The sequence below is a fragment of the Schistocerca cancellata genome, chromosome 1, assembly GCF_023864275.1.
Source record: "Schistocerca cancellata isolate TAMUIC-IGC-003103 chromosome 1, iqSchCanc2.1, whole genome shotgun sequence".
NCBI lineage: Eukaryota > Metazoa > Arthropoda > Insecta > Orthoptera > Acrididae > Schistocerca > Schistocerca cancellata.
The window spans coordinates 75,439,560-75,467,045 of record NC_064626.1 but is presented as its reverse complement, the minus strand read 5'-3'; the positions used below and the strand labels follow the sequence as shown (position 1 = coordinate 75,467,045).

The 27,486-nt window shown below is 39.7% G+C and overlaps 1 protein-coding gene across 1 annotated transcript in view; it reads right to left on the bottom strand.

Annotated features, from left to right (window-relative positions):
- LOC126165380 (transmembrane protein 120 homolog) overlaps window positions 1-23,453 on the bottom strand; it is a 74,536-nt gene extending 51,083 nt beyond the window's left edge. Inside the window, exons 1-2 of the mRNA XM_049920314.1 lie at window positions 23,260-23,453; window positions 22,647-22,765 (exon numbers count right to left, since the gene is read on the bottom strand). Coding sequence (XP_049776271.1) covers window positions 22,647-22,765; window positions 23,260-23,331 — 191 coding nt within the window. The 5' untranslated portion in view covers window positions 23,332-23,453. The remainder of the gene's footprint in view (window positions 1-22,646; window positions 22,766-23,259) is intronic.
- Between the last annotated feature and the right edge of the window lie 4,033 nt (window positions 23,454-27,486).

The following is a 27,486-nucleotide window of genomic DNA, read 5'->3' as shown; positions in this document are numbered from 1 at the left end:
ATATTCATATCACATTATGCAGTCCTGGACTTAACAAGGCGGAGGAGACCTGTATCTCTACCTCAGATACCCTCCAATGCACTAACTAAAATACAGTTGGCTGTTTTTCAGCAAAGATGATTCTGTGAACAAAGAAGGAATGGAAGGTGGTGCATCATAGTTTTACTTGTGGCAGTCCCAGCACCCCATACTCCCAGATCATACATCAGAAAACACCAGTGCAGGGATTTACCAGGTACTTTGGCCAACTACCTGGCCAGACTGCAGTTTAAAGCTCAACTCTGTACATACACTTATTTGAACCCCACAAATGATGAACCCAATGTAACTGGAACATGTAACCTCAGACAATTATCAGCCAGCCCAACAAAATCACCTGAATTTCAATGCCCGATTCATGACTCAAATTTGGCAGATCAGCAGCACTGAATACGTGAGTCATGGTGCACTGCTGTGAGTTGGCACCATATCTCAGACAACAGATCTGAAAGAGCTGGCAGTGGCACAACTGAAGGTTTGCATCAAGAACTATCACCCCTTCAATTATGGCACATGCTACATCCAGAAACCAATATAGGAGCCACATGCTTGCCCAGGCCATGTACTGGAATCGCTATGTCACTGCATATTCAAGTCCTTGCATGGACTGAGTCTTAAAAGCTCTGCATTATGAGGGCACTGGTGACAAAACACTGAATTGCCTGACATGCAAAACGGCTTGCTCATGGACCCCAGGAGTGCGTCTGAGTTGCAAAACAATATGCTATGTACAGGTACCACTCTAAAAATTGCTACTCACGACATGTTCTGCACACCTAAATGTGGCTAACATTATCTCACCACCTTTTCCTACAACTTCTGCTATTGTCCGACAGTGACTGACAAGTTCACGAGATGGCCAGAAGTTATAATTTCAGGAAGTGGAATTTGTGGCCCACACCTTTACTTTGACCTGGATAGCACATTTTGGCTGCCCAGAACAGGTTACATCCAATGAAAGGTGCCAATGACAGGCACAGGTGTTCTGTACCGTGACACACATGCACACCATATCACACAGCTTTTAATTTTGTGGTAGAATGTATCTGCTGTTTACTTAAGGCAGCAAACCTGTTCCTTGTGACTTGGTCTTCAACACAACTAGCACTGCCCAGACTGTGCAGTGTCTCGAAGAAGAAACGTCAAGCATCTAAGGCAAAGCTCTTGAATGATAAGCTTTTGCAGTTGCTGGGAGAGTTCCTTCTTCCATCTGTAACACACCCCTACACAACACTTGGATTCATAATATAATTCCAGAAGAAGATGGGAAAGTTACAATCTGTATCTTCACAGATCCACCTACAATGTAACACAGCTATTTGTGTCAACTTCAAAGCCATCTTACTAATACCTGTATCCGACTGAAGAATGGGATTAAAGGACACTGACTCTTCAGTTAAAAAGGGGAAAGAAAGTCATTTCCATCAATCTATGTAAATCAGCCTAAGTTCCGAAGGCACAGAAAAACTGTCGGCCATTACTGGATTGGCTCATGAACACCCCCCACCCCCAGCAACTTAGGCGGAATTAACAAATCATTCAGTCAAGGACCATACTGTACCAGAGGAACAACTATGGAAAAACAATGCAGATGATTAGTAAAATTCCACCTGGACCCAGGGTCAATTTCATAAACTAACAATTATTGTTTGTTTCTCCCTGCAGGAGGAGTTTTGTAGTGCGCCGAGTACCCCACACTTGCATGGCAGAGAACTGGCAACATTGGTGCATCTTCCAGGCACTGCAACAGACTACCAGTAGTAAGAACTAGAGTGACGGTGTACATAATGAAAGATTATCATAACACAAAGTGTTCAAAGTCATAAGTGTTGTAATGCATGTTAACAGTGTTAGTGTTACAATAAGTATGAGAACTTCCTTGGTTGCTATATTGTACTAAATGTCAGAAATAAATTTCTTGTTTAAGACCCACCATTTATTGGTGATCCTGACATACTAGTTGGACAGAACTGGATACAATGTGATTAGTAAGAAACAACAACGCTACGTGATGTCACCAAGACTCAACCACACAACAGCCACACCACATATTTCCTATGTGATTTACAAAGAACACTATAGTTGACAACGGCAGTACCAACAACCGCAGATGAGGAGCCAATGAGCATAGTAGTAAGCCACATTGCACTTCCATTCTGGCAACAAAATATGGTGGTTTTGTCCAAACTGTTGGAGAGCCAGTTTGTGTTGGCACATTATTGCCAACAACACCAAATACAGTTGTGTCATCACAGCACTTAATAAAGAGATGGTCACTGAAGCACAAGACCTTCTAGCCACATTATCAGCTACAGAATAGTACAAAGCACATAAAAATGTACTGATCAAAAGTGTGCTGCTGTCAGAAACCAAGAGATCAGAGAAGATACTGCAGACAGAAGAACATGGTAACTGCACACAGTTGCAGTTGCTACATTGTCCTAGAACACTGGTGAATAGTGCAGTCAGTGATGACACTGTGAGAAACATTTGGTTGCCGCACCCACTATCAGATATGCAAAAGACACTCACAGTGTGAGTGGGAGAATTAGATGCACTTGAACAGGCAGCTGACTGCGTTGTTGGACTATATTCATTTGAGAGTGTCACAGCCGTCAGCCCACAACCAGACACCACCACCATGGTGACATTAGCATCGCTTCAAGCACAGCTACTAAACTTTCTACAAAAGTTGCAGCTTTGCAGGCAAGTACCAGCTGATGATGACACTATCACAGAACAAGCAGTCACAGTCACTTGGCATCAGCTACCAAATTATGCTGGTACCAAAGCTGGTTTGGGACAGAAGGAAGGAAGGAAGGAAGGGAAACATGCCATGCAAAATGGGATGGAAAGTCAGTAATGACTGCGAGTGATTCTCTAGATAACAGCCGTCAATGTTTTGTTACCGAATGATACACGAAACAACTGTTTTTGATGGACACAGGAGCAGATGTGTTGGTTTACCTGGCCACCTGCCTGCCTCACCATAGTCTGACTATTATCATCTGTTTGCTGCCAATGGCTCCATCATTCAAGGTGTGTGGCTGGGTAACATTAGCCCTCTATCTGGATCTCTGACATAAATTTGAAGGACAATTCATAGTTGCCAATGTGGTGCATCTAACACTAGGAGCATATTTCTCATCATTTTACGGGCTGCTCCCAGATCTTGGACATTATGACCAGCCTAAGCAGCCCAGGCTGATTTCCTCATAATGACTGTGCTGGAGTATGAACAGTAACAAGAGATCTGCCATATATTACACGTCTTAGGCCGTTTCCAGAAATTGAGGGACAGTCACCCACACTTGCTTTAGTGCAAAATACAGGATGTCCATAAAATCCCTTTATAACTTCAAAATTTTATTACAATGGCAGTTGTTTAAATATTTCAACAAAATTTCTTTTATTGTAATCACTGTTTACTAAAGTTTTTATATATACTAAAATTTTGTGTTTCAGATACTCCATTGATGGAAGGAACAGAACCTCTATAAAATGGCAACTCCTCAAGAGAAGGCACAATGTGTGTCCTGGTTTATTGAGACAAAATTGGATGTTCAGACTCAACGAAACTTCAGAACGAAGTATTGAAGAGATCCACCATCACGCCCTTCAATCCGTGCATGGTACAAAAAGTTTATGGGGACTGGGACAGTGTTGGATAAAGGGAGGAGCAGGCGACCAAGAAAATCCGAGGAAAACATTGATCATAGTTTAAATGTCTTCACTCATTCACCTACGAAGTCCATCTGCACTGCTGCCAGACAGTTGCAACTACCACGTTCAACTGTTCTTAAGGTCCTCCACAAGAACTTACGGTTGTATGCTTACAAAGTGCAACTGTTACAGACAATGGAGCCAAATGACAAGCCAAAACGGACAGAGTTTGCATTCAACATGCTGGAATGCCTTTCTGAGGATGAAGCATTCCTCAAGTGAGTTTGTTTCAGTGACAAGGCAACTTTTCATGTTTCTGGGACATTAAACAGACATTGTGAGAATCTGGGGAGCTGAACACCCGCATGTGACTAGAGAGCTTCACCGGGATAGTTCAAAAGTGAATTTGTGGTGTGGACTCGTGTAACTGAATAGTTGGTCCATTTTTCTTCAACGAGTCAACAATTACTGCACATGTTTACCTAGACCTTCTGAACAAATATGTAGCACCACAACTGATTGACTTACAACCAACTATCATTTTCCAGCACCACCACATTGGGGACTGCATGTTCGACCGTTCCTCAATGAAACATTTCCAGGCAGATGGATTGAGAGGGACGGACCAATTCCTTGGCCACCGCATTCGCCAGATATCACTCCCTTGGACTTTTTTTATGGAGGTATGTAAAAGATATCATGTATCCCCCACAGATACGGGACACTGCTGACTTGAAGCAAAGGATTTTTAATGCCATTGCCACCATTGATGACACTATGCTACAGCAAACATGGCAAGAAATCGAGTACCGTCTTGATGTGCTTCGTGTAACTAAAGGTGCTCATATAGAGGTCTATTAAACACTGTCAAAAAAACTTTTACAATAAAAGAAATGTTGTTAAAATATTTCAACAACTGCCATTGTAATAAAATTTTGAAGTTATTAAGGGACTTTATGGACACCCTGTACAGTGCACCACATACTGACACCACCAGGCTCACCGATTCACGTGCGACCACAACGTTTGCAATCCAAAAAGTTCGAAGCAACTAAACAAAAGTTTGCCTTCATCCTGCCACAGGGAATCTGAAAACTATGTAGAAGCAGCTGGGATTTGCCATTTAATGTAGTGCCAAAGAAAACTAATGGATGATACCCCAGCAGCAATTACCATCAACTTAATAGCCTGACTATACCTAATCAACATCCTGTGTTGCACATCAAGTACTTCACACACAATGTGAATGGTAAATGTGTCTTCCCTATCATAGATCTAGTGTGTGTGCATACTATAAAGTATCGGTTGCATCAGAACGCATCACCAAAACGGCTGTGCGTACACCATTTTTTTTTAATTCACCAGGATGTCCTTTGGACTGTCAAATGCTGCATGAAGTTTTCAAAAATTTGCGGACAAAGGAACTTGCGATTTTGAATTCTGTCTCATTTGCTTTGACGATGTGGTAATAATGTCCAGTTCAGGGGCAGGACACTTTAAACATTTACACCAGCTTTTTGACTGTCTTTGCGCGTACAGCTTGCTCATTAATCTAGGAAAGTGTGTTCTTGGAGCAACAGAGATGTAGTTCCTGGGCCAAACCATTAATCCCATGGAATATTACCACCACAAGAGAGCGCCCCTGAGGTGCAGTTCCTGGGCCACACCATTAACATCAATGGAATTCAGGCACCACAAGAGAGAAATCTGGTAAAAAAAATAGAGTGGACTGACAATGCAATAGCAGCTTTTGCTAAACTGAAATCCTCTATCGCACATGCCACACTGTTGGTACATCCAGTTCCACAAATGCCCCTTACCCTTACGCTCGACACTTCCAAAACAGCAGTGGGTGCAGTAGTGCAGCAACAGGTGAATCAGTGCTAGCAGCTGTTGTTTTTCTTTAGCCATAATGCTTTCTCTGGCACAACAAAGTTGGTTCACATACAATCGTGAACTATACACTATGCATGCTGCCATTAAAATGTTTTGAAACATGCTTGAGGGAGAACAATTCACTGTTGTTACTCACTACAAGCCTCTCACATACATGTTACAACAAAAGCCTGACAAGACTTTGCTGCACCAGCTCCATCAATTAGATTACATTGGGAAATTCACAACCAACATCACACACATTGGCAAGGAAAGCAACGTGCAAGCCAATGCCCTACCTTGCATCCAAGAGATGATGAGTGCCATGGGTTATGAAGCACTCTCAGCAGCATAACTTGATTCGGAGTTACAACATTTTAGTACACCGCGTGGTCTACAATTCCGTCATATCCAACTACCAACAGCAAACACATGAATATACAGTAACGTATGAAATCAAAGGTATTTGCTTTTGTGACAACTGGTTCCTGCCAACAAGCTGTCACTTCACTACAGCAACTGTCACATCAAGGGATCTGCAACACTACCTCATCGATCAAATGAGTTTTTGTGTGGCTGAGTTTGGGCACAGATTTCAAGACTTGGTGCATCAACACACCACAAAAAATTACTCTGTACATTTGTACCACATAATAATGTTCAAATGCATACATTTCGGTATAATAGGATCCCTACGACCAACTGAGGGGTGTACCTACTATCCTGCAGTAGTTGATCGATTTACATGCGGGCCAGTGGCTTTCCACATGGCAGATATCACAGTAGTGAGAGTAGTTATCTCCTGTTTCAGCAGCTGGATTGTCCATTTCAGTGTTCCTTTACATATCACCATGGATCAGGGCAGACTATTTGATTTACCATTCAACTCTCTCACCACACTGCTTGGCAGAAAGATGATTAGAATCACAGTGTACCATCTAGTGGCAAAAGAATGGGTGGTACCAGAATATTGGGAAGTCAAAGCTTTAAAACATCAATTTACAGCAATTTCTGTCCAAAAATGTTATCTACTGTTCTATTGGGCATCAGTGCATATATAGAGGAGGATTTAGAAACCATGGTAGCTGACCTGAATTAAGGGCAACAAACTGGCCTACCAAATTCTTCAGCAGCACTCCAGTGAAGTTATCATTGCATCTGACATTATTGCTATGCTGCGGTCGCACACACAGTAACTGAGTCTGGTAGTAACAAGAGTACAGCAATCTCATCATCCATTTGTTTTCAGTGAGTTGTCAAAATGCAAGCAGGTTTTTGTTAGGCACGGCGCTGTACTTTATCCTTTACATCCAACTTATGATGGAGCCTACAAAGTGCTCCACGGAGGAGACAAGCAGTTAAAGTTAGATGTTGATATAATCTCTACTACAATTTCAGTTGACAGTCTGAAGGTCATTTACTACACCACCTCCACCAACTGGAGCAAAACACCCAGACAATCAAACACAGGCATGCCATTCCCACTCCACTTCTTAGTGCACGCACATTTCAACTGCTGTCAAGCAACAACTCCAGTGATGTATCAGTGGATAAAACAAACCAAGTTGTTATGCAGCTGGGATGCCACATGCGATTCAATTGACAATATGCAAGTTTTTTGCTCTTTTTGGAGATGATCAGATTTGGCAACAGCATTGCAGATATTTCAGTAACAGAACTAACTCTTCAGTTGCCTCTCTATGAGTCAATTGCAGTCTGTAATATTCAATTATTCTTAGAGATTAGATCTGAATTATTTAACTTTTCCTTAAAAAAAAAAAACTTAACTACCATTTCACAAATCATATATTCTTTAATTTTTTATGATTGCAGCTGGTTTCTGTTGTAGATCCCCATAATAAGCAACAAAACAGTCAGAAGTTTCCTCATTCACTGCAATGAGGCACCTGATACATCTATTTTTAATAAACAATTTTGGTCAGAATAAAGCATTTCACACAATTACCCAAAACTGAAAAAAAAACTTCAGTTTTTGACACAGCCTTGAAGTGGTGGTCTTCCTCTGTGAGTGTGTGTTAATGTTAAGACTGCTACACTTTCCAGACATCTGGCACCCTTTTAAAATGGTGAACAATCCAAGGGTTTCACCTGTCATTACAGGTGTCACAACAAAAAATAGCAGTTTTTGCAATTTTTAAGGTCTTTATCAGCACCTAAAATTAGACATATAGATTATTCATGCTATTAACCATGACCCACAGAGGAATTACATGTTTCAACGTGGTACACCAGATTGCTCTAATTGCAGTACACAATATTCTGTAGAAGTCTTGAAGTTGCATTAGCAAATATACTAAATTTACTGATTCTACCTAGTATCTTGACCACATATTAGCATCAACAAAATTTTAAATAGAATGTTGCCAGTCTACAAAATTCCTGAAGAGCCAAAGACGAAAGGAATAACAGATTCACACCTAACAATGAAGAATGTTTGGGAAATGACATAAAATGAAGTTAATCTCAAACAAGCAACAATCATTGAAAAACGTGTACCTACAGACTAAGATGAAACTTCATACTTTGAATGTACATACATTTAATACGAACCTTAATTTTGCAATGAAAAACCACAGTTCAGCTGGTTCGTATTTACCCTGCAGGTACAACATACACACTTTGTTATTAAGGACTAGATTAAATTTGGGGCTGAAAGTGATCACAATAATTTAAAATACACAGCATAAAGAATAATCTATGCTAGAGCTTTTCTAATAATGAAATTATAGGTAAACATGTACATTTTATGAGGTAAAATTTGAAACTACAGGTAAGAAACTAATGCTGTAGTACCAAAAATGAATCGTGTAACTCTCATTCAAGGACTTATTATTGAAATGTTATCCCTTCCTCTGAAATTCTTTCTAGCATCTTTCCGCATCTTATTAGCTCTCTGAAAATCTGTCTCAGAGACTACTGCTAATATATTGGTGATACACTTTTATCTTTTACAGCCAATTTATTGTTAAGTAGAAATGACTCCAGACTTCAACTTATTATTTTTATTTTTTAAATCACTGTTTAGATATTACAATTTATCCTAGTACCTTTTATTATAGTATTAGTATTTTTGTGTATTTATATTAAAATTAAGAATAAACAAAGTAGAGGAAGCCAGAAATATTTACTAGAGAATTGGAAACTGATTGTGAAATTGCTTTTTAACTTTTAAATGGAAAGCATCATCTACCTGTGGTCTTCACAGGCATCTTGCATACAGCCATGGAATGAAAAAGAAACCTGAAAACAATGATGCTGAGTTAAGCTCCACATCTTCTACTAGGCATAATTGTACTGCATGTCAAAAGACTGTAATCAAAGAAGGTTACCATATTACACCAACAAATGGAATCCCTAACCTGTCAATAATAAAATGATGCTACTTGTGGTCAAGATTATGCAACACTAAGATGACAAAAAAATCCTTTGCTTAGTATGATATCAATATACAATTACTGTGTTAATATCTGTCATACCCAGAAATGATTCTATTTGAATAAAGATGAAAAAGATTACTTTATCAATATATTAGCCAAGTAGCCATAGGTATCATAAAATCCCTAATATTCACAAACATTTGAGGAGGGTCCTAAGCAATAATTTGCAACAGCTCTACAAAAAACATTGTCTTCACTGAAGAAAACATTAAAACCTTGGTGTTATCATCCTCACAAGGTACCCTAATAGTCACCAATAAATCAGCTAACACTTAACAAATAAGTCCCCATCAATCTTGAACAAGTTACAGCTTGACTGTACTTCCCAATGTCCATAATATTCACCACAACAGTAACATGAAAGTGAAACAACAAAACATTAACTCTAATGGCAACAGTGTTAGCACCTGAAATAAACAAATGCCGTTGTTTCTGTATCAGATCAGTCAACTTCATGGGCAAACTATGAATAAGCTTCCAGCAAAACTGTCATCCACTAAATGTCTGGGTTTAATATGCATGGAAAAGCTAAGCTCTTTCCTTTCCCTGAGTAAAAATCATCGTGTGAATAATAGAGGTCCAACCTTAAATTTCTTACATATACGACATATACAGCCACTTTGAGGGGGGGGGGCACCTGTGAGGCTGCTTAACCTTACCCTACACGGCAATTCTCGATTTCCAATTGTAAAGCAGTGGAGAAAAAGCTGAAACTTACATTATCATGTAAAAACACTACAAAAACCTCACATAAAATATTCTGTTGACACTACCTCCTCCGAGTCAGCAATGTTATATTATGAAAGCAACATTCTATATCGCTAACAACCAGTACTAATAATGTGTTGTGCTGTCAAAATAACTTAGCGCTGATGCACTCATCTCCCTGAATTAGTTGATTCAAACATTGACTTGGCAAAAATTAGTCTTTTTAACTGCATATTCAGTGATCTTTGGTCAACTGGAGAGAACTATTTCCTTCATTGGTGAACACTTGTCTTTTTTTAATTATTAAGATAAGCTCTGAAATACCACAGTAAATACAATATTCCAACAGATAGAAAAATAATGGTGAGTCAGACCCTACAGGGAGGGCAGCACATGCTAATCAGACGAGGTTTATCAAAAACAATACTTACTGCTATACAACAGTAGTTCTTTGCAAGCAGCCAAGTTTTTCACATTCTTTTGCGTTATTCAAATAACAAGAGCCTATAAATATCTGAGACTATTTTACAAATTAATTATAGCTCTAAGTTTATTGAATATTTTTTGTGAAACAATGATTTACTTTGTAGATCCCCTTTTAAAATGCCTTGTGTATACATCTGTTTCCTGTGACTGATCACCACAGGCTGCAACTAGCAAGTTTCAGTTTACAATCAAAGCAGTACACTTGCTGTCTTGATATGACAAATGTACCATCAAAACAAAATCTGAAATTTTCCATATCTCCTGAGGTACAAGAAATGGCAGGACTAACTAGTTTTCAAGAGTTATTAAACTCCAAACAAGGAATACAAAAACGGTATAAAAAAAACACAACACAATTTTAGCTTCTTTGAATAACACCCTGAGGTAACACCCTGATAAACGCAGCTGCTGTGACAGGGCAAATTTCGTGTCTGTGCAGTACCTAAGGGATTTAACATTCCAGAGGGGGCAGAAGTTAACCCCCATGAATTTAATGAAACTGTTGCAAAGCACACATGTAATTGTCTGGTTTATTATTACTGAATATTGTGCATGGTGACATTTTCAGGGAAAGATGAAAATAACTGAATCATTATCGTGAGACATGTTAGACAACTTTCTGCAGCCCTAAATGGAGGAACTCTATAAGAAGAAATGTTTCAACACAACCCCATCTTACCCCAATGCTTTTGCATTATTCACATTCTATTCTTAAACAAATGTATATCTGCACAGTAACATAGTGAGGTCCATCTAGTCATACAATATGGTCCAATACAACTCTTCTCTCTGGTAATGCTAAAAAGGAAAGATTACGCAATCCATTGTACAACTACTTAACAATTAATTCCACTGTACAACTACTTAACAATTAGAGGGCAGAATAAAACAATAATTTGTTATCCTTAAAGAGTGAACAAAAACAGTTTATTGTATGTGTTCTTTAAATGAAGAAGGAAATGAAGATCCAAATTTCCTACAATTTTATGAGGGCTGTGGAAAAAGTATCTGATGATTTTTTTTTTAATTGTCAAAACCAACAATGGTACAGGGTGTGCATACATACTATGTTTGCAAGTATCTGTAGTGTGAATACCTGATTTTTTTTCACAACTGTGAAAACAATCAGTCATTGGCTAGCTGTAGATTAATGAACGCATGTAGTTGTCAGATTTTGTGTTGTGCACAAAATGGCAGAAATAGTTGAACAAAGTCATTGCATCAACTTTTGTTTCAAGCTTGGAGCTTCTCAAGATGAATAATTCAAAAGATCAGCAACTGTATTAGGGACAAAGCAATGGGTACCACACAGATAAAGGAGTGGTACAAACACTTCAAAGATGGCCACTCATCAGTCAAGAGAGAAGCATGTTCAGGTAGGCCCTCAACATCTGCAAATAAGGTTGTTATTGATCATGAAAGGATCCTGGTGACACAGGATGGACAAATCATGATCAGAGGGCTTACGGACAATGTTAAAATTACCACTGGATACATTTATTCCATTTTAGTAGACAATTTGGACCTCAGCAAAATTTGGGCCAAAGTTGCTAACAACTGGCCAGAAGTAACTTCATTCGGAGATCACATAGGGCATGCCAAATCCTTTGAACAGTAATCTCAACTTTATTAACACAGTGACCACTGGTGATGAGCCCCAGGTTTATGGGTACAAACCAGAAACAAAGTTCCAATCATCGCAATGAAAGTATGCATCATCCCCGAGACCCAAAAAAGCAAAGAAGGTCCACAACAATCTCAGTCATGGTGACTGCCTTCTAAGGCTCCAATGCTGTGGTCCATCACGAGCATGGCCCAGAATGCACTAATGTCAATAAGGAGTTCTACCACGAGGTTCTGCATCACCGTCAGGAAGTAAACGGCCAGACTTGAGAGCAGCGAGCAGCTGGCACCTTCATCACAATAACACATCTGCTCATCATTCTCAATTAATTCAGAGGGCTGAATACAACGTGGCTGAGGTTTGCCAGCCCCTTTATTCCCCTGATTTAGCACTGAGTGACTTCTGGCTTGACCCTAAACTAAATGAGACTCTTAAAGGTACCATATTTCAAAACAGGAAAGACATTGTGTAGAAGTCGATGGAGCAGTGATGGCTCCGGCAGCAGCACCAGCAGCAATGGTGGGCAAGATGTGTAGAACCTTAAGAGGAGTGCTTTGGAGGTGACTCATGTCCAACAACTGCATCTGAATAACAACTGATTTTGTAAATAAAAGTGATACTTTTTGGACCGCCATCGTATTGGTATTCACAATATGATGGTCACTTCTCCAACCAAATGTGCTAACTGTTTCTTCCTCACTCTGCAATTTTCATTATACTAACAGAGCTTGCAGTCTGCCAAAGTTCCAAAACATTTAATGAACAGCGAATACTGAAACATAGTAGGTGGATTAGTGCTCTAGTTCAATTTTGCCTTCAGCTCCAAAACCAATGACAACTCTTTACTTCTTCCAGATGCACCTCCAGCTGCATTCCATTTCAATTTAAAGCTTTTCTGCCTTTTGGTGTGGTAAGAAGCATCTAGACAATGTTTAATTGAGTGTATGCAAAGTAAATATGAGGAAGGAGGAACAGAAAAATCAACTACCAAAGGACATATCAAGAAACACACAAAATACGAATTTCCCAGAGTAAGAATTCAATACACATTACTTGATATTTTCTTTCCTTTTGTAAGTTACATACTAATGTGTATTGTACATAAATGTTAAAGTTTAATTTATTTTCATACAGTAAATGTTGAAGTTTAATTTACTTTCATAGCCTTTCTGGGAAATCCTGATCAAATACCAACCCATTAATGTTTCCACTGATCGAAACTAACTTGACCTGAATATATTTACAAGGATTATTTAAAGTTACAACAGACTTCTGTGTAGAGGTTACAGGAGGAAATTTTAGTTTCGTTTTGTTTGTTTTAGGGTGCAAAAACAACTAAGGTCATACCAAGTAGTAAAATAACTCAAAAGCGACTATCATTAATCACATCTGAAAGAAGGAAAGTGAGCGATGGACAAGGACTTCCTCGTGGAGAAATGTCCACAAAATACGCTGTGGAGACTGTGGAGGTCCCAAACTAAAGATTAAATTTCCTTCGCCACATTGCTATGACGGATAAAAAGTAAAACACGATTGACAGTCAGCACATCGTTCTCTAAAACAGCCAATAACTCAGACAGCAAACATTCATGAGAATGTAAGTAGTTAGCAAAAGGGCATTCGGCCAGGAAATGGCAAAGCATCAAAGGTTGATGACAATGAGCACAAAGTGGTGGGGGATCACCACTTAACAAATGACAATAGCTAAAACGACAATGCCCAATTCGTAACCAATCTAAAGTGATCTCCTTGCAGCGAGAGAGCTGAGATGATGTTGGCCAAGCCACTGAGAGAAGTTTAATTCCCCAGAGCTTGTTCCTGCAAAGAGAAGACCAGGGGTGATGTCAAAACGATACCAGCTGCCAACACACGGCAACAGGGAGATGATCCAAAGGGATGGAAGAGCTAGCGGACCAAGGTAGGACTGCAGCCTTGGCAGCAGTGTCAGCAGCCCCATTTCCCTTCTGACCAACATGACCGGGAACCCATATGAACTTCACAGTTGTTGCACTAAGAGATGGACTGCGTACAGCGCACACACGCTCTGAAAGGCACAGAGAGAATTGGGGCATAAGACAATTAAAAAGCCTATGTCGCCAGATGTACTGGTGGCCTGATAGAGAGCAAAGAGCTCAGTTGTAAATATTGAGCAGTGTACAGGAAGCCTACACCAAAAGTGTTCAGAGCCAACAACAAGGTACTATTGCTAAGTTCCATGCGAAGGTTGAGAAACTTAAAACGATGATCAAATCCAGAGTAGTTTCCTTAGGAAGCAAATGAAGTCCAAGATGAACACAGGCCACTGCACGAAGCCAAGTTGGTGCAGGATTAACACCCATCGGGAATGTGGCAAGTAGTGAGAAGTTAAGCTGCCAGAGCAATAGCTGAAAGTTAACTTCAGGAGGTAACAGAGAAGAAGGAGGTGCCCCATACTGGCAGTCAAGGGGGTCATTGATAAACGAGGCATAGAATGGGTGGCGGGGCATGGCAGACATACGGCACACATAGCCGCTGAGGAGAACATCATGCTAGAATGACAGCATTAGTTTGGCAGCTTCAGCACACAGAGATGTAACCAGGTTACTGTAGAAAGCACCAGTGGTCTAAGGGATTCCATAATAGTGGTTTGTATTAAAGCAGCGTAAAGATGGCCAGATGTGCAGATGCATAAATAAAAAACCCATACTCAAATTTCAAAAAGACAAGGGTTCGGTACAAATGGAGGAGGGTGGTCTGATTCTCTTCCCAGGAAGTACCCCTTAGAACATCTACGATATTGAGACACTGGATACAGTGTGTGGCCGGGTAAGACACGTCGGAGGATCAAGAAAGTTTTCGGTAACGCATGAGCCTTAGGAATTTCATAGTTTCTGTGAACTGAAGAGCAAGAGGCCTAAGATGTAAAGATGGTGGAAGAAACCAATTGCACTTCAGAAATTCATACAAACTGTGTCATTGAAAATGTGAAGCCACTGTCGGTACTCCACAAGTGAAAGTGAACGAGACATTGCCAAGATGCCACACGAGGAGACAAGTCCACGGATAACTACAAAAGAGCGCAAAGTCATCAACAAAAAGAGTGTCGGAGATGCCTGGCGGGAGACATGCCGAAGAAGGTTAACGACTGTGGTTGGTTACAAAGATTGTGGGTGTCGTGTTTATTTTTCTAAGGGGGGGGGGGGGGGGGGGGGGAGAGAGAGAGAGAGAGAGAGAGAGAGAGAGAGAGAGAGAGAGAGAGAGAGAGAGAGAGAGAGAGAGAGAGAGAGAGAGAGAGAGTGTGTGTGTGTGTGTGTGTGTGTGTGTGTGTGTGTGTGTAAGCACACACATGCATGCAGTGATGTGAAATTCCACTGCAGAGAATTAGATAAATCACTGACTCAAGAGACTAAAAGGGTTGTTAATATGTCAGGTGTAGGTAAAAAGTGAGAGGCTACATATGCTGCAGATGAAAATTTTGATTTTGAAGAGGACAACAGGACTGTACGAACCAAGGTGTAGCTACAAGTAACAAAAAGGTTAACAACCATTTGTATGGCACTGAGGGGCAAATTGAGAGCAACTTAGAGGCAAGGAATGAAGACAAATGAAGTCACAATTTACATGAACAGTGTAATTTACTGTGGAGATTCAGCCCATCAACGAAGAGTGATACATCTTTGCGAGACAAGGAATAACAAAGAAGCAGCACAATCAGAAAATTATGAAGAATGGAATAAAGAAATGGAGGTTAACATGAATTCTCTGAAGAAAAACAAAATTTGAGAATTAACAAAACTAAAACAAATAAAGCGATTGAAAATCTATTGGTTTTTGCTACAAAATTAAATGTAAATAACAAAATGGTTCAATATAAGGCTCAAATGGTGGCGTAAGGGTTTACTCTATGATTTGGAGGAGATTATGCTGACATTTAGCCTTGACACAAGATTTGAGATGGAGAAAGCCCTGTTGAGTGTTGTGGTTGAACTTAAGTGATGTATAAGGCAATTTGATGTGAGGACAGCATTTATGAAGGGTATTTTGAAAGAGGAAATTCAGAGAGTAGTCATGATGGTACAGGACATGTATGTAAATTGCTGAAGGGAGTGTACAGATTAAAGATTCAAAACGCTGGTATGAATGTCTAGTTAAGTTTCTCAATAAACTGAATTGTAGTGAAAACCTGGCTCTACAGTTTTATACTGATGATGGATTGACTGTGTACTCCTGACAAAACAAATTTATTGAATATTACAATAAATAATTTCAGATCTCTGTAGAAAATGCAGATTACTGCTTGGGCTTACAAATCACGAAATCTGACAATTGTCTTCAAATAAATATTCGCATAAGTGAAAAGAATTTTAGGGAAATATGATATGATACCCTTCATGAACCATGGACCTTGCCATTGGTGGGGAGGCTTGCGTGCCTCAGTGATACAGATAGCCGTACCGTAGGTGCAACCCACAACAGAGGGGTATCTGTTGAGAGGCCAGACAAGTGTGGTTCCTGAAGAGGGGCAGCAGCCTCTTCAGTAGTTGTGGGGCAACAGTCTGGATGATTGACTGACCTGGCCTTGTAACACTAACCAAAATGGTCTTGCTGCGCTGGTACAGTGAATGACTGAAAGCAAGGGGAAACTACAGCCGTAATTTTCCCTGAGGGCATGCAGCGTTACTGTATGGTTAAATGATGATGGCGTCCTCTTGGGTAAAATATTTCGGAGGTAAAATAATCCCCATTCGGATCTCCAGGCGGACACTACTCAGGAGGACATCATTATCAGGAGAAAGAAAACTGACATTCTACGGATCGCATCATGGAATGTCAGATCCCTTAATCAGGTAGGTAGGTTAGAAAATCTAAAAAGCGAAATGGATAGATTAAAGTTAGATATAGTGGGAATTAGTGAAGTTTGGTGGCAAGAGGAACAAGACTTCTGGTCAGGTGAATACAGGGTTATAAATACAAAAATCAAATAAAGGTAACGCAGGAGTAGGTTTAATAACTAATAAAAAATAGGAATGCAGGTAAGCTACTACAAACAGCATAGTGAACGCATTATTGTGGCCAAGATAGATACGAAGCCCATGCGTACCACAGTAATACAAGTTTATATGCCAACTAGCTCAGCAGATGACGAAGAGATTGATGAAGTGTATGATGAGATAAAAGAAATTATTCAGATAGTGAAGGGAGACGAAAATTTAATAGTCATGATAGTAGGAAAAGGAAGAGAAGGAAACATAGTAGGTGAATATGGAATGGGAGTAAGGAATGAAAGAGGAAGCCGCCTGGTAGAATTTTACAAAGAGCATAACTTATTCAGAGCTAACACTTGGTTCAAGAATCATGAAAGAAGGTTGTATACATGGAAAAAGCCTGGAGTTACTGGAAGGTCTCAGATATGATTATATAATGGTAAGACAGAGATTCAAGCACCAGGTTTTCATTTTTAAGACATTTCCAGGGGCAGATGTGAACTCTGACCACAATCTATTGGTTATGAACTGCAGATTAAAACTGGAGAAACTGCAAAAAGGTGGGAATTTGAGGAGATGGGACCTGGATAAACTGAAAGAACCAGAGGTTGTAGAGAGCTTCAGGGAGAGCATTAGGGAACGATTGACAAGAATGGGGGGAAAGAAATACAGTAGAAGAAGAATGGGTAGCTTTGAGAGACGAAATAGTGAAGGTAGCAGAGGATCAAGTAGGTAAAAAGACGAGGGCTAGTAGAAATTCTTAGGTAACAGAAGAGATATTGAATTTTAATTGATGAAGGAGAAAATATAAAAATGCAGTAAATGAAGCAGGCAAAAAGGAATACAAACGTCTCAAAAATGAGATCAACAGGAAGTGCAAAATGGCTAAGCAGGGATGGCTAGAGGAGAAATGTAAGGATGTAGAGGCGCATATCACTAGGGGTAAGGTAGGTACTGCCTACAGGAAAATTAAAGAGACGTTTGGAGTAAACAGAACCACCTGCATGAATATCAAGAGCTCAGATGGAAATCCAGTTCTAAGCCAAGAAGGGAAAGCAGAAAGGTGGAAGGAGTATATAGTCTATACAAGGGCAATGTTCTTGAGGGCAATATTAGAGAAATGGAAGAGAATGCAGATGAAGATGAAATAGGAGATATGATACTGCGTGAAGAGTTTGACAGAGCACTAAAAAACCTAAGTCAAAACAAGGCCCTGGGAGTAGACAACATTCCATTAGAACTACTGACAGCCTTGGGAGAGCCAGGCCTAACAAAACTCTACCATCTAGTGACCAAGATTTATGAGACAGGCGAAATAATCTCAGACTTCAAGAAGAATATAATAATTCCACTCCCAAAAAAATCAGGTGTTGACAGATGTGAAAATTACCGAACTATCAGTTTCATAAGCTACGGCTGCAAAATACTAACATGAATTCTTTACAGACGAATGGAAAAACTGGTAGAAGCCAACCTCGGGAAAGATCAGTTTGCATTCCGTAGAAATGTTGGAACACTAAGTGTCTCATTTCCTAATCTAATTCCCACAGCATCACCCGATTTAATTAGGCTACATTCCATTATCCTCATTTTGCTTTTGTTTATGTTCATCTTATATCCTCCTTTCAAGACACTGTTCATTCTGTTCAGCTGCTCTTCCAGGTCCTTTGCTATCTGACAATTTCAATGTCATCGGCGAACCTCAAAGTTTTTATTTCTTCTCCATGGACTTTTATTCCTGCTCCGAATTTTTCTATTGTTTCCTTTACTGCTTGCTCAATATAGATTGAATAACATCGGGGATAGGCTACAACACTGTTTCACTCCCTTCCCAACCACTGCTTCCCTTTCATGCCCCTTAACTCATAACTGCCATCTGGTTTCTGTACAAATTGTATATTACCCGTTTCTCCCTAGAGCTTACCTCCATTTTTCTCAGAATCTCTAACATCTTGTACCACTTTACATTATCTAACACTTTTTCCAGGTCGACAAATCCTATGAACATGTCTTTATTTTTCTTTAGTCTTGCTTCCATTTTCTACCACGTCAGAATTGCCCCTCTGGTGCCTTTACCTTTCCTAAAGTCAAACTGAACGTCATCTAACACAACCTCAATTTTCTTTTCCATTCATCTGTATATTATCCTTGTCAGCAACTTTGACGCACGAGCTGTTAAGCTGATTATGTGATGATTTTCGCACTTGTCAGCTCTCACAGTCTTTGGAATTGCGTGGATGATATTTTTCCGAAAGTTAGATGATATGTCCCCAGACTATACATTCTACACACCAACGAATCATTGTGTTGACAGTTCTCCCAATGATTTTAGAAATTCTGGTGGAATGTTATCTATCCCTTCTGCCTTATTTGATCTTCTGTCTTCCAAAGCTCTCTTAAATCCTGATTCTAATACTGGGTCCCCTATCTCTTCTGTTTCTTCCTCTATCGTCTGATAAATCATCCCACTCATAGAGGCCTTCAATGTACTCTTTCCACCTATCCCCTCTTTCCTCTGCATTTAACAACGAAATTCCTGTTCCACTCTTAATATTACCATTCTCACTTTTAGTGTCACCGAAGGTCGTTTTGACTTTTCTGTATGCTGAGTCAGTCCTTCCGACAACCATTTCTTTTTTGATTTCATCACATTTTTCATGCAGCCATTTCGTCTTAGCTCCACTGCACTTCCTATTTATTTCCTTCCTCAGCGACTTGTATTTATGTATTCCTGAATTTCCCTGAACATTTTTGTACTTCCTTCTTTTATTGATCAACTGAAGTATTTCTTCTGTTATCAATGGTTTCTTCGCAGTTACCTTCTTTGTATCTATGTTTTTCTGTCCAACTTCTGTGATTGCCCTTTTAAGAGATGTCCATTCCTCTTCAACTGTACTGCCTACTGAGCTGCTCCTTACAGATATCTATAGCCTTAGAAAACTTCAAGCATGTCTCTTAATACCTTAGTGCTTCTGAGTCCCACTTCTTTGCATACTGATTCTTCCTGACTAATTTCTTAACTTCAGCCTACTGTTCATCACTACTACATTGTGATACAAGTTTGTATCTGCTCCTGGGTATGCTTCACAGTCCAGTATCCGATTTCGGAATCTCTGTCTGACCATAATGTAATCTACCTGAAATCTTCCCGTATCATCTGGTCTCTTCCAAGTGCACCGCCTCCTCTTGTGATTCTTGAACAGAGTATTTGCTATTACTAGCTGAAATTTATTACAGAACTCAATTACTCTTTCTCTCATTCTTTGTCCCAAGCCCATATTCTCCTGTAACTGTTTCTTATACTCCTTTCTCTACAACTGCATTCCTGTCCCCCATTAGTATTAGATTTTCCATCTCCTTTCATGTACTGTATTACCCTTTCAATATCCTCATACACTTACTTTCTCTCTACACCTTCATCATGCGACACTGGCACATATACTTGCACTATCATTGTTGGTGTTGGTTTGCTGTCGATTCTGACAAGAACAACCCCATCACTGAACTGTTCACTGTAACACACTCTCTGCCCTACCTTGCTATTCGTAACAAATCCTACAACAATTATACCATTTTCTGCTGCTGTTGATATTAACCTGTACTCATCTGACCAGAAATCCTCATCTTCTTTCCATTTAACTTCACTGACCCCTATTATATCTAGATTGAGCCTTTGCACTTCCCTTTTCAGATTTTCTAGCTTCCCTATCACATTAAAGCTTCTGACATTCCATACCCCCACTTGTAGAATGTTATCCCTTCGATGATTATTGAACCTTTTACTCATGGTTACCTCCCCCTTTGCAGTCCCCTCTCGGAGATCCATATGGGGCACTATCCAGGAATCTTTTGCAATGGAAAGATCACCACCACACTTTTTCAGTTACAGACCACATGTCCTGTGGGTACACATTGTGTGTCTTTAATGCAGAGGTATCCATTGCCTTCTGCATCCTCATGCCATTGATCATTGGTGATTCTTCCACCTTTAGAGGCATTCTCCCATCCCAAGGACAAGAGTGTGCCCTGAACCCTCTGACAAAGCCGTTGGCAGAATGAGGGTACGTCTTATGCCGGAAGTCTTTGGCTGCCAAATGCTGATTATAATCAAAATTTAAGTGGTGGAGGGTTTTGAACCTGAGACCGAGGACATGTAGACGTTTAATCAAAGTCACTATCCCTAGACCGCAGGACCAACACCCAACACATCCAATCATGGACATTTTATTTACATTTATATAACAACGTTTCAGTGCTAAGCAACTGTGGCTTTCGTGCAGTATGAAGGCAGCCTTTTGTGACTTGTGTCTGCCAGCTATCAATGCTCTTGTTTTAGCATATGGAGTACAGTACTGCAACTATGTCATGGGTATCACCTTATCTTAAGACTGCAGCTGTGGCAGAACCCCTATACGTTCCATACCATTAGAAATTTAGCAAAACAAATATGTTTCAAATAATTACAAAAAGGGTATGTGATAACATAAAGAATCGTCTATTAAATTGATTACATATATATGCCGGCCCTAGTTACCATGTTTCATGTAAAAGCTGAACAAGTGTCCACTCCCACTGTACTCCAATAAAGATACCTATACAAAAAAGGAAAGAACACTGTCAACTCCATATGAAAACTGCAACATGTATACAACTTAAGATCATTGTTAAAATGAAATGATTCAGTTAAATTGTTTTCCGATAGTTTCAATTTTATTTTGTAAGAAACCGTGCTGCTTCTTAGGCACCCTTTGCACAAAAATAACCTGAGTTGGTTGATTACTTACATACCTGATTTACGATGTGATCAATCTGCTTCTTTCTAACTTTGTATCTATTCTTACGTAGTATCTTATTGGTCCGAGATCACATCTTTCACAGTTTCCCCACTGTTAGACAAAATTAATCACATGCTCTCTCACTTCCATGACTTCAGCTATTTCTGGTATTGTTCACCAAGTTCACCACTGAGCATTCTTTAGTTTCTTTCATCCCTTTGCATTAAATATCCCATTATAAAATTATAGGGGGAACTGCTCTCATTTATAAGTATTTATGACAGTTCACTGCTATCTTATACCTCTCCATCAGAACAGGACCTTATTACTTCTTATACGTCAACTCTTTGTGTAGAAAATCTTTCATTTTTAAAAAGTTTTGATATTATGCCACAATCCTTCAGTACTCATAAGGTTGTAGTTTATCGTTTATCAATAAGTCAGCACAGACATCAGATGACCCATCTCTTCTTGTTCATTTGTGATAGATTCACTATATCTCATTCAATGTTATTTAACTGTATGAACTCCACTAACTGCTTCTGCTTCTACAGCTCTCAAATTTATCATCCAAACTAAGTAGTAGCAGACGCAGCTATGTTTCTAAGGTTATGGCGTGCTATGTTCTCAGAGTACTAGTCCTACGTCATGAGAAAGTATTTTGTATATATCTTTCCATTAATATTTGAAAGCCTGTTCATGCAGTTATACAATAAATACTTCAAAATTATATTTTATCTGTTTATGAGCTCTTGGAAAAATAATTTATTCACAATTCTTGAAGCATTCCTGCCTGACAGTTACAGAAACAGCCACAGAGCCCTATGATTGTCCAATGCACCCATCAATCCATCATGTCTCTCAGACTGGCAGTATTTCATTTCTGTACGCTACTCATATAAAACATTACTGAGTTGAGTATGGTTTCATACTCACTAAAGAATTTAAAGGCACACATAATAGACTTTGCTCTAGTTAATTTCCTGACAAACATGCATGTCATGTAAACCTTTAACAATTTCATGTAGTGTACACTTTCTATGCAGATCCTTACCTCTTTAGAGAGCGATTAATGATGTTCATTCGGTATCGCTGGTGATTTATTTCTTTCACACATTTTGCCTGCAGGTCTGAAACCTCATCCAACTTCTTAAGATATTCTCGATTAAGTTCCTAGAAAAAGAACCTGTAGTAATTTTATTATGTACTATACACAGTAATAAACACTACTGCAATTACAGCTTCAACTATTTTAGCTTTGTTAATCCCAGTTGCTGTTTAATCAACCATGTTTACCGTTAGCGTGACTACAACTACAAAAAAATTGGGTATTAATTTGAATCAAACCGCTAGCGACTGTGTTTCTCACGAACAGTTGTTGGATTGCTGTTCAAATGAAAGAATATCAGCAAACATTAAATGATGTAAGCATAAAACAGCTTAGCAGAGCTTACAATCAAAGTTTAAAAAGTAAAGCCACAAGACTTTGGCTTGACACCACGAAAATTAGTTGTTTCATAAAACAAATCCTGATGGGCTGACATACATTAACCGTGCGCTAACACTAGGAAATATTTTATGCAGTGTCTTGCCTTGGATAACTGCACATTAACGATACATCCAAACAGCCACTGAATAACTGGTACGGAACTAAGTACACAACTTACCTCTAGAACTTTAAAATCGGAACCCAAATCATTAAAATCCTGTAAACACGACGGAATGTCAGAAAATTCCATTGTTAAAACGTAACGCAGCCCACATTTACAACTTCAAAACTAATCTTCTCTTTCGACAGTAGTGTCATGTACTTCAAGCAGTACGAAAATATTGAAAACGTGTAGTGCCAACTGTTGAAAGTTGTTCCTGACCGATAAGCACACAACAAAACGTGACGGTTGCAAGTCGCTCGGCGATTAAGAATTTCACATTTTCTGGTCAACCTCGTAAGGCTTGTCCTTAATATCACCCTTCTTTACATGTTACCATCAGATCCCCAAAAAATTTGACTGTGATTCAACGTTAAAGCCTCACAATTCCCTTTTGCCGAAGATTCGAGCACAAAATAGAAACTGCTTAACGACAGATAGCAACAGTCACATACCGCCAAATTCAAGCTGCGAAGTTCTACTGTAGAGACCGTCATAATTTTGTAGTATGATATAATTTCATTATCTCCAAAATCAGTTCGAACTGCTCATTTACTAGTCGCCCATCTGGAGAAAGAAAAGAGTTTGAAATACCATTGTAGAAATAATTTACATGTTGTATAAAAGCAAAAGTGCCCTTAAGGCATCGGATCGTCAGGGAAATATATTTCCCGTGTTTTCCAGAACTCCTGTATCATTGACCAAGGTAACTGAAACAGCATATCACAATTTTTTCTTATCTGCTCATACAGGAAAAATTGTGGGGAAATCTGTATACTGTGGTGAAATTAAGATACCTGCATTGTCGGTTTCTAGGATGCCAATTAGAGGCACTATTCGCACATATGATGTGCAGGATGGTCTTTTTTAAAAAAAAAAAATCAGTATGTGACAACATTTTATGCTCTTCGTAACTTGTTCATTTTAAACGCTTTTCCCTTGAGGAGATCACGTCTCATGCTCAAGGTACTTGGAAATCATAGCGTAGATGACTATAATACCGCTTATTGTGTACATAATATTCTACAAATATCATGATAAGAACTGCCACTGTAATCACAAGTTTAGAATTACACGCTTTTAGAGTACAGATACATAAGAAACTAAGATGTTCCCTTTTGTTATGGTATAATTTGGTAACAACTAAGAGTGCTTAATATCTCAATGTACCCGATTCTCCTCATTCTCTGTCCGCCTACTTAACTGAGGAGCAACATGCTTGCCTTCCATGCAGTGGGCTCGGGTTCGATTCCTGGCCAGTTGGAGATTTTCTCCACTTGTGGACTGGCTTTTGTGTTGTCCTCCTCATCGGCATGCAAGTCGTCCAATGTGGTGTCGACTGAAATAAGACTTGTACTTCGCGACCGAACCCAAATGGAGCCTTCCAGCCAACAATGCCATACAATAATTTCATTTCATTTTTCCTCATTCCCTAAATCACACTAGCTTCTGGTGAGCTAAGTAAATCAAAGTTTCATAGTATCATCAAAATTGTTTCTTCTGGACACATTTTCATATCTTACGATGGACAGGGATCTGTAGGATGTTAATCTAGTCTCCCTAGGAGAAGAACTCCACCAACTCTGAGGTAGCAAAGTAGAACCCCAAAGAGTAAAAATACCACGGTAGAAAATATAGTGTACTGTCATAGCCTTAGCAGGAACTGTTAGGTGACTTAGGATCTACCCTGTTTGTTTTCTCATTACACAAAGACTGGGTCATTGCTATTGTACGTATATGGAGCATTTTAATGCAAGTGTTTATTTGAAACATTAATGGTGAATTGCTGTTGCTGCTGCTGATGCAGAGAGATATATAGCAAGTAAAAGGAGGAACACTAATTTTTGTAGAAAACCACAGCTTATGTCTACATTTGTATGCTGCAAAGACTATAATTGGAGTCATGAACGATGGCTTGTTCTGCGCAACTACGTCACGCATTCTCCTAGAGCCAATGAGCGTTCAGTAGTGTTCAGACAGCTCTTCTGTGAATGTCGTAGCCTGTGTGAACATTAAACGTGATCGTAGCGAGTTGTTTAATGAATTATTGATGCATTTGTTGCGAATAGTCATCTTTGGTGGCAGTGGTAAGCGACAAATTGTGCATAAGCAGGCAAGAGATGATTTTCAGCTTACATGATTTCTTCAAACGTAATGTGTTTGTATGTGAGTATTGCAACTGTCCCTTGGAATCGGCACCAATCCAATCTTCTCCGTGCCTTGATCTGCACGAACCGCCACCGTTCGTGAATCGGACTGTGCATTAGATGGTAGTGTACCACATATTAGGATTTCTTCCCATTCCATTCACACATGAAGCACAGGAAGAGTGACTGCTTGTATGCCTCTGAGCTTGTGGTAATTAGTCCAACCTTGCATTCGTGGTTCCTTTGTAACCAATAGATTGGTGTTAGTAGAATAATCACAGTGTCCTCCCTTAATACTGGTTCTCAAAACTTAGTAAGAAGGCTTTCATGAGATAGTTTGCATCAACCGTCTGCCAGATCGGCAGACGGTTGACTCAAACAAATCCATCACCATTTGTGCAGCCCTTCTGTGTACATGTTTAATATTAGTTGTTGGAACTACAATTATGAGGCAACACATTATACCCACTGTGAGACAGACATGCCTGGGGTCATTGTGAGTACATAACACAGTAAGAAAAGTTTAAGGGGTGTTCAATAAGTAATGATACACATTTTTTTTTCTGAAGACATGTTTGTTTTACGCGGGATTCCAATACTCCATATTATTCTCCACTCTTTCGGATATAAACCCTATTTTTCAACACAGTCTCCATTCAGTGTAATGGCCTTACACCATATTACTGTGAGGACCTGTAAGCCTGCCTGGTACCACTATACTGCTTGATGTCTGAGTTAATACTTTGCTGCATCAGTAAACTCGCCATCATCCATCTACTGCTTCCCAAAGAGTGAATTCTTCATTGAGCCAAACAGATGGAATTTGGAAGGTAGATCTGAGTTGTAGGGTCAATGGGGAGCGCAGTCCAATGAAGTTTTCAGAACTCCTCTCAGATGCTCAGACTTGTGCGATACCTTGCATTGTCATGGACAAAGAGAAGTTCATTTGCATTTTGGTGGCGATGAACACTCTGAAGTCGATTCTTCATTTTCCTGGGGGTAGCGCAATACACTTCTGAGTTGATCATTGCACCATGAGGGAGGACATCAAACAGAATAATCCCTTCAGAGTCCCATAAGACAGATGCCATGACCTTACTGGCTGACAGTGCAACTTGGAACTTTTTCTTTGGAGGAGGGATGGTACGGTGTCACTCGGTGGGCACCTGTTTTGTGACTGGTTCAAAGTGATGAACTTGTGTTCCATCATCTGTGATGATGTTCAACAAAAAATTGTCACAATCAATCTCGTAATGTCAAGCAATTCCCACAGACAATCTTTCGTTGCTCTTTACGGCCTTCTGTTTGGTGTTGAGGAATCCAGCAGACACACAACTTTTGGTACCCCACAGATGGATACGTTTGCAAGCACTGCCAACAAAGATGTCCTGTTGTGCAACAAAGTGTTTAACTGTGATCCTTCGATCACCTCAGATGAGAGTGTCCACATGTTCCAACACTGCAGGAGTCACAGCTGTGTGTCAGCATCCAGTACATGAGAGATCGGACCACCCTGAGATCTTCAGCTCTGGACTTTGTGTACTCAAGTGCTGAGTGTTGTGCACCTGTTTGGACGAACAGCCATCATACAAGGCTTGTTGATACCGAGCTGAATACTACAATGCGCATAATATCTGGCGCAGTCAGATCTACTCCAGTTTATTGGCTTCCACTGTTAACTGGTATAATGCCTCCCGATCTACATAGATGTACTGCCATTATGAGAGAATTCCACAAGATCTCCAGGAATTCTAACCTACCTGTGCATAGCGACCTGCCACTTTTAAATAGTAAAAGACTGAAATCACGCCATCCAACTCTGTGTGATGCTGCTGACAAGGTTGCTAAGGGTTTAAAACCTCTTGAAGAATGGACAGGTCGGTGGGAAGCAGTGACAAATATGCACCTGCATAACATATTCTCAGGTGATAAACTTCCAAGTGGATTCGACCTACCATGCAAGACCTGGACTACTCTCAACAGAATCCATACCGGCCTTGGCTGATGCAGGGATGCTCTCTTTAAGTGGAAGAAGCTGCCTGATCCAGCCTGTGACTGCGGGGTTCCATACCAGACTGTTCACCAAATTGCCAGTGAA